The sequence below is a fragment of the Salvia miltiorrhiza genome, chromosome 3, assembly GCF_028751815.1.
Source record: "Salvia miltiorrhiza cultivar Shanhuang (shh) chromosome 3, IMPLAD_Smil_shh, whole genome shotgun sequence".
Taxonomy (NCBI): Eukaryota; Viridiplantae; Streptophyta; class Magnoliopsida; order Lamiales; family Lamiaceae; genus Salvia; species Salvia miltiorrhiza.
Genome location: NC_080389.1, coordinates 33,788,937 through 33,796,108, shown reverse-complemented (window position 1 = coordinate 33,796,108; position 7,172 = coordinate 33,788,937). Strand labels below are relative to the sequence as shown.

The 7,172-nt window shown below is 36.7% G+C and overlaps 1 protein-coding gene across 3 annotated transcripts; it reads left to right on the top strand.

The window, feature by feature from the left end:
• Positions 1–1,502: 1,502 nt before the first annotated feature.
• On the top strand, positions 1,503–7,172 carry LOC131016407 (ethanolamine-phosphate cytidylyltransferase-like). 3 transcript variants are annotated; one of them, XM_057945103.1, is made up of 10 exons: positions 1,503–2,162; positions 2,362–2,597; positions 2,898–3,112; positions 3,725–3,796; positions 4,024–4,091; positions 5,903–6,023; positions 6,410–6,475; positions 6,561–6,683; positions 6,758–6,850; positions 6,933–7,172. In XM_057945103.1, the coding sequence occupies exons 1-9, from the start codon at positions 1,873–1,875 to the stop codon at positions 6,827–6,829; spliced, it is 1,263 nt and encodes a 420-aa protein (XP_057801086.1). In that variant the 5' UTR covers positions 1,503–1,872; the 3' UTR covers positions 6,830–6,850; positions 6,933–7,172. The 3 variants fall into 3 exon arrangements, with proteins under 3 accessions (XP_057801086.1, XP_057801087.1, XP_057801085.1); XM_057945104.1 differs by having other exon boundaries at positions 6,758–6,874; positions 6,911–7,097; XM_057945102.1 differs by having other exon boundaries at positions 6,758–7,172.

Sequence of the window (7,172 nt, the reverse complement as noted above, 5' to 3'; positions counted from 1 at the left end):
GTTGTCTACTAGATGTAGCTAAATATAGGAATAAGGTTACTATGCATGCATGTATCAACCATGTGGAGTTTATATGTAGGAGAAACAAATAAGAGAGATGAGACGTGGGAGCCGAAAATGTGGAGGAAGAAATTGAGAAAAATATACCTTAATTCTGATATCATCAATATCATAGTTATAATGCATCAATAAAACATATCTGAATATTTTACCAAGTAAAATAATTATATCACATAGACATTTAAAAAAAAATATAGAACGAAGATAGATTTTTCAAATATTATACGGCCGAGAAATAATACGATCGCCTCATAATAAACTTTCAATAAATCCTATCTCGTTTACTTGCCCGGATGCATAAATACTCTAGCTGCTATTTATAAACTCAATTTAAAACCGAGCTAGGGCACAAATAGCTTCAAAAAAATACGGGGTGTTACATTACTTCCGGAACGTCAGGTTGCGCCCTAGTTACCAGCATGCGTCTTTGGTGGAATTTTCTCTGATTTCCTCCATTTCGGAGGCGACTTCCTCAGTTTTCGATTCTCTCAACTCGCGGTATTGCATTTCGTACCTCCAACAACGCCATCTGCAACCTTTGAATCTCTCCAACAGAAATGTATTGGTTGTTGGAACTCGCTTGCCGAATCCAAGTTTGGATGATTTAATGCGGAGAAGAATATGATGAACTACCACCTGCAAGAGCTAGAGAAGCAGCTGCTTGACGATGAAGACGACGACCAGACTATTTATGCTATTATTGACAGCGAGTGGTTGGAGACCATCCAAAATTTGATAGGTACATCTCAGAAGCCGATTTCTCTTTCTCCTACTTGTTCTTCTTCGTCCTGCTGTTCCACCTTGGCCTTCCCTGCCGTTGCTATGCCCCAAGCATCCATCGATGCTGCTGCCTCGATCTCTGAGGGTAAGCCGACATGGTTGAAATCCTCACGCGCCTCCAACAGGTGGCCAACGCCAGCGGCACTTTAGAACAAAGGGTCACAACTCACATGTTCAGCGATTGGTAGCGAAGGAAATGGCAGGGGAGGGAGGAGTTAGAATAGGGTTCCAAGGAAGAAAACATTTTTATTTTTATTCTGTAGATGCGTTTTTGAAAGGTGGATTTTCTATAGTTTTTTAAAAAAATAAAAAATTCACGTGTACAGTTAATATGGCGCTTTGTCGGAACACGTCAATTACAGTAGCCAAATTATTTTTGTAGGCCACAAACAAAAAAATGTTAAATGATGATAATTACCCTTAAGGTGAGATATTTTATAAAAAAACACCTAAATAATAGACCAAAAATTGATATTTACCCAAATAATAGTAAATTATTTAAAGCGTTATACAAAGAAACATATAGAGACATTTATGCAAAGTGATTAGATAAGATATAGTAATTAATTGTTATTCGAAGATACATACGTAGTTAAATAAACTTAACATGGATAACATAGTTCAAACATTTATAGTAGACTTTTAGAGGTACATTATGAATTATAGGTATAGATATTCTGTAAATAGATGACAGAAAATCAAATACAGCCTCAAAAAAAAAAAAAAAAAAAAAAAAAAGGAAAAAAGAAATTGAAAAACAGAGAGAGAGAGAGAGGGTAGCAGTCCCCAGCAAGCTGCGGAAGAAAGAAAGCCTAACCTAAGAAAAAGGAAGTAGGCAAAGGCATCCTCCTTCCTTTACACAAATATCCAATTGGAAGGCATTTTGATTGATTGGTTCAGTGACCGACGTAATATAGTTATCAATTGATAAAAGTAGTTAACTTTTTGAGAATCTATTCATATTAATCGACTACAATATATACATACAAATATCAAGAGAGAGAAAGAGAGAAAGCGCGCGCGAAGAGGAAAATGGGTTTAGAAGGGGGGAGCAGCCAGCGGATTGCGGCGTCATGGCTGATCGGCGGGCTTGTAATAGGGCTGTCTATGCTGGGTTTCCAACGCTTTGCTTTGCCGCACATTAAGAAGAAGAAGAGGCCAATTAGGGTGTACATGGACGGCTGCTTCGACATGATGCATTACGGCCACTGCAATGCCCTCCGTCAGGCCCGAGCTCTCGGCGACCAATTGGTCGTCGGCGTTGTCAGCGATGCCGAGATTATTGCCAACAAGGGCCCTCCTGTTACTCCTCTTGACGAGAGGTACCTCATTTCAGCTTCCTGCTCTCAATTTGGTTACGTATGCGATTTTGCTTCAAAGTGTTTGTCTATTCATACCTGATCTATTATAATACAACGATTGATGCATTAATCTCTTTCCTTTTATCTGTATTGTTGATGTTTTTTACAAGTCCTTGTGCAAGTGAGTTTGTTGAACATCCTTTCCTGCTTTCTGCCTTAGGATGATCATGGTTAGTGGTGTCAAATGGGTGGATGAAATTATCCCTGATGCTCCCTATGCTATAACCGAAGAGTTCATGAGAAAGCTATTTGATGAGTACAACATTGATTACATTATTCATGGGGATGATCCTTGCGTTCTTCCAGATGGCACTGATGCCTATGCCCTTGCCAAGAAGGCTGGCCGTTATAAACAGATAAAGCGCACTGAGGGGGTCTCGAGCACTGATATTGTTGGTCTGTAATTCCAATTCTTGTTTATTTACCTGTATGCATGCGATAGGAATATGCTGCCTTACCTCTCTCAAAATTGATGTTTTTGGTTGCTTGGAATATAGGTGTGTATAATTACATCATAGCTTTTGATTTAAAAAAAAAACAGGATGATATGTTGTAACGTCGTCAATGCTCAAACGGTGCTGCCTATATGCAGAGACTGGATTTGTTTAGTTCTATTAGTTATTGCCTCTATATTATGGTAAAAGGTTTTCAACATAAAGAATCAAAGCTTCATTTTTTAAATATTTTGTTTACTAGGTCGTATGCTTCTCTGTGTGAGAGAAAGGTCAACTGGGGACAGCAATAGCCACTCATCTCTGCAACGACAATTCAGCAATGGCCGCTCAACTCTGCAACGACAATTCAGTCATGGTCGCAACAACAAATCTGAAGATGGTGTCTCTGGCAGTGGGACACGGATATCTCATTTTCTACCTACCTCTCGCAGAATTGTCCAGTTCTCGAATGGCAAGGCATGTAGATTAATAATGGGAATTCACTGATTATTTTAAAATATGCTATCTAGCTATACCAACAATTATTTGAGTATTTGGAGATTATTTCATTTTGCTACCTGCTCTTCCCTATCCTGCTAATTTGCATTAATAATTTGATATTATGTCTTGAATATAAATGAATGTGTGAGTTCTCAATCCTTGAGCTATTCTTTGTGATGTTTTTTGAATGCAATTGTGATTCAGTCTCTCTTAACCACATCTTTAAGCATAACTAATAAATATTTGGATTAGCTTCTTGCTTTGCTAAATGGCATGGAACCAAGGACGCTTGATAGTGTGAGTGTTATGGGATTAATGTAAAAACTAAGGCAACTAAATAGAAACTAAATCATATGCAATTTTTTACTCCCGTACCAATTTGCCTTTTCATATAGACATTGTACTGCAACCAATCCAAGCTTTACTTCTTCCTTCTTATGGGAGGGTGAGATAATGATCTATTTCGATAACCATGCTAGGACTCCTGTTTCTTTATTCTGTTTCCAGTTTCAATGTGGAAATAAAAAGTCACTTAGGTATTTTAAAATATTAATGAGCTTCTAAAATTTATGTTTGCTTCTCTTTTAGGGGCCTGGACCTGATGCTCGTATAATTTACATAGACGGTGCATTTGACCTTTTCCATGCTGGACATGTGGAGGTATGTGATGATTGCATATGGTTTAATTTAGATATTAGCCTAGAATGTATGCTTCATTTAAGATTTTAATTTCTGTCTATATCATCGTTTCATTCTTTTGTCTCATGTTGCTGTCTTTGTTGAATTAATTTTGCTACATTATTACTACTATTACAATGATAGTATAATTGTTTGCAACTTCTTCTATTAGCATTATGTGCTCAGTTGTTATATGTTGTTTTATACAGATACTCAGGCTTGCCCGAGGGCTTGGTGATTTTCTTCTTGTAGGCATCCATACCGATCATAATGTTAGGTATAATCTTTATTTTTCTTCATTCACTGGATGGATTAAGTTTTGCATGTAAAATCTGATGTATCATATTCTGCAAAAGATAATCACTATTCCTAGATAAGCACTTTTTTAGAGCCAGCAGATCATAGGCTGCCATAGATGCTCTTACATCAAATTTATTTGGAATGGGTTGTGACACGTGATGCTTCACATATTTATTAGATCATAGCCAAGCCCTTAACTGTTTTCAAATCCTATTAGATTCACTATTCTCTCCGATGGAATCGATAGTGACTAATGATATTCTAAGTGAAGCTTACTGTTGCTGGATCAAGCTGTCCAGAATGACAGAATTGCACTTATGGTCGGTTTGTTTTCTTGGTTGGGATGAGAATTGACTGAATAAAGAATTAGATGAGATTTAGACTGAGGTTAAAGTATGCAATAATTATTCGTGCTTGCTTGTAAAGTTGAATAATTTGAGTAAAATTTACGTCCCTTTAAATGTCTGTTGGGTTTTGGTTTGATCAGATGTTTTAAGGGGGTCAGGTTTCCAATTGTCTATCAGCTCTTTTTTTTGGGGGAGGGGGGGGCATATGGGATTTCTAATATCTTTTGGAATGGCGGATGCTCAAGAGTAAAATTTTACTTTATGAGGATTCTTTTGTGATTTTGCCCTGGGCAAATCCAGACCAACTAGAATGGATTGTGATCAAATGTTAGTTCTGTGATGCCTTGTCCAAGAAAGACAGAAATTATGATGGGCTTCAGAATAGAAAGTTGTACCTGTAAAAATTGGTGGGATGTATTAATGTATTGCACTCCACCAAAAATGCTTAGGGCCTTATTATAGTATCTTGTTTAGATTTAGAGAATGAAAAGCGACATTTTATTTTCTTAGCATGGAATGGAATGAGAAACTTGCTGTTAAATATTCCTGGCGACATGATTATCTGAAGTGTGAACTACTTATTTTAAGGTAAAGACACCTAATGGGATCTCTAATATCCTTTTCTTTGGACAACCCTAACAAAGAAATGTGGAATATGAAAATGCAAATATGCTCTGAGACACAGCAGGGCAATGGGCAGAGGATGGGAGAGAAAACATTTTAAGTGATGAGAAAATCTCTTACTCTTTAGACATAGAAACTGTCATTATTGGCTTGCTGCTTGCTTGGCAGAGTCAGGAATGCACATGTTATAGAAAGTTGAAAGAAGAGATTCATGATTTTGGATCTAAAGGAGGTGGTTTTTCTTGCTTATTAACATTGTCTGAAATGGGATGCGGATAAATTGGAATAAAAAAGAACAAATGTGGTCTTGATTTGAATCGATCAAATGTCCGATATAGAGAGGACAGATGCCTTGACCAAAATTTCCTGAAGCAAGTGTTTATGCTTTTGTTTATTTTTAGTTGTGCACTCTCTGATGGCATCAAAAGTTTGCACTAAGGCTAGCCTTGTAATATACACTTGTACAATATTTCCACTAATTGTGGTGCTTTGTATTAATTGTGTGGACTGGAGGACTTCTACCAGTTTGAATAAAATTGGCTGGTGCCTCTTACTTGCAAATAGTAAAATCCAACTCAGCATTAGAAAGTTCTTCTCATGAAAATATTTATGTTTACATACTCACAGTATTTACATGCATAGCCATATCTAAACTTCAAAGTTCCACTAGTGTAATTGAAGTTAAATTCTTAGCATTTAAATGAAACTTGTACTAAGACGCTTGTTAACTGTGGCCTCAGGGTGTAAGAATAATGATTATATATTTGCAGACTCTTGAGGTAGATATTTGATAAAATTTCCATCATGTCTATTGTAGTGCAAAAAGAGGACAACACCGTCCAATTATGAATCTTCATGAAAGAAGCTTGAGTGTATTGGCTTGCCGATATGTGGATGAGGTTATAATTGGTGCCCCAATGGAGGTGTCGAAAGATATGGTAAGTGTGATTTCACATTTTACTAGATAGTTATGTGCATGAATACAGTGTCGAAAAAAGCATGTTGGTATGTTCTCCGAGAACAAATGCAACCTCTTCATTCAGCTTGAAGAAGAAAATCCTATGGATTTTAACATAGAAAGTAGCATATGCTTGCAACCTCATTCTTTTCGTAAGCACATGATGACTTGCTGCAATACTAGACTAGTAAAATAATAATCATTTTCTGTTGAATCATGCAATTTTGCTAGCTTCTTTATTCTGAGGTTCAGTTCTACTTATCTTGTCATGGAGTATATGCTGAATTAATCTTTGATACTTATATGCTTGAAATCAAGCATTTCTATCGTCAGCTTTCATCTGGTTTCTAATTCCTGATGCTGCAGGTTACGACTTTCAATATCTCTTTGGTTGTGCACGGATCTGTTTCTGAGGATAATGATTATCAGAAGGTACACTGCTAAAAGATCTGGAATCAGTTACAAATATAGATTAGTTAGGAGAATCTTAATTACCAAAACACTGCTATTTTTGTAGGAGAAGGAGAATCCATACGAGGTTCCTATCAGTATGGGAATTTTTAAGCTTTTGGAAAGTCCTCTGGAGATTACAACTAGCACGATAATCAAGAGGATTGTATCAAATCATGATGCATACCAGGTTTCACTTGTTTAATTTTTTAGATTTACGAGTTTATTGTGGATAAAGATATGTGATTAAAGCGATTATTGCAGAAACGAAACGAGAGAAAAGCTGAAAGTGAGCGAAGATATTATGAAGAGAAAGCTTTTGTGACAGGAGATTGATTAACTCTTAGATTCTGGAAAGTAAGAGCACAGGACCTCGGTTTACGCCACTGTGTTTTTCATGCTGTGGTAGATCGGTTATATGGGCCTAGTTTGTTTTCAGGTGCAGAAGACTTAGTGACTTGATGCTCTTCGACATTCTAGCCTCACAATAAAGAGGGTCCTCTCATTGCTGATGTTTTCTCTACTTTTCTTTTCTTTGCTTTTTGTAGAAGCTGTAGAACAAAGCAATAGAATACTTTAACATTTGATGAATATCTTAGCTATATGCCTCGATGTTCCTAAATGTAGCAGAATAGGGGGAGTTTTAAAATTTTACTGAGTTGATGATTAATTTTGAATA

Bases quoted from the DNA above. Each gene is read 5' to 3' on its own strand.
- LOC131016407 (XM_057945103.1), top strand. From the start codon at position 1,873: ATGGGTTTAGAAGGGGGGAGCAGCCAGCGGATTGCGGCGTCATGGCTG. The intron at 2,163-2,361 runs GTACCTCATTTC...TTTCTGCCTTAG, and splicing joins GTTACTCCTCTTGACGAGAG to GATGATCATGGTTAGTGGTG. The intron at 2,598-2,897 runs GTCTGTAATTCC...TTTGTTTACTAG, and splicing joins CTCGAGCACTGATATTGTTG to GTCGTATGCTTCTCTGTGTG.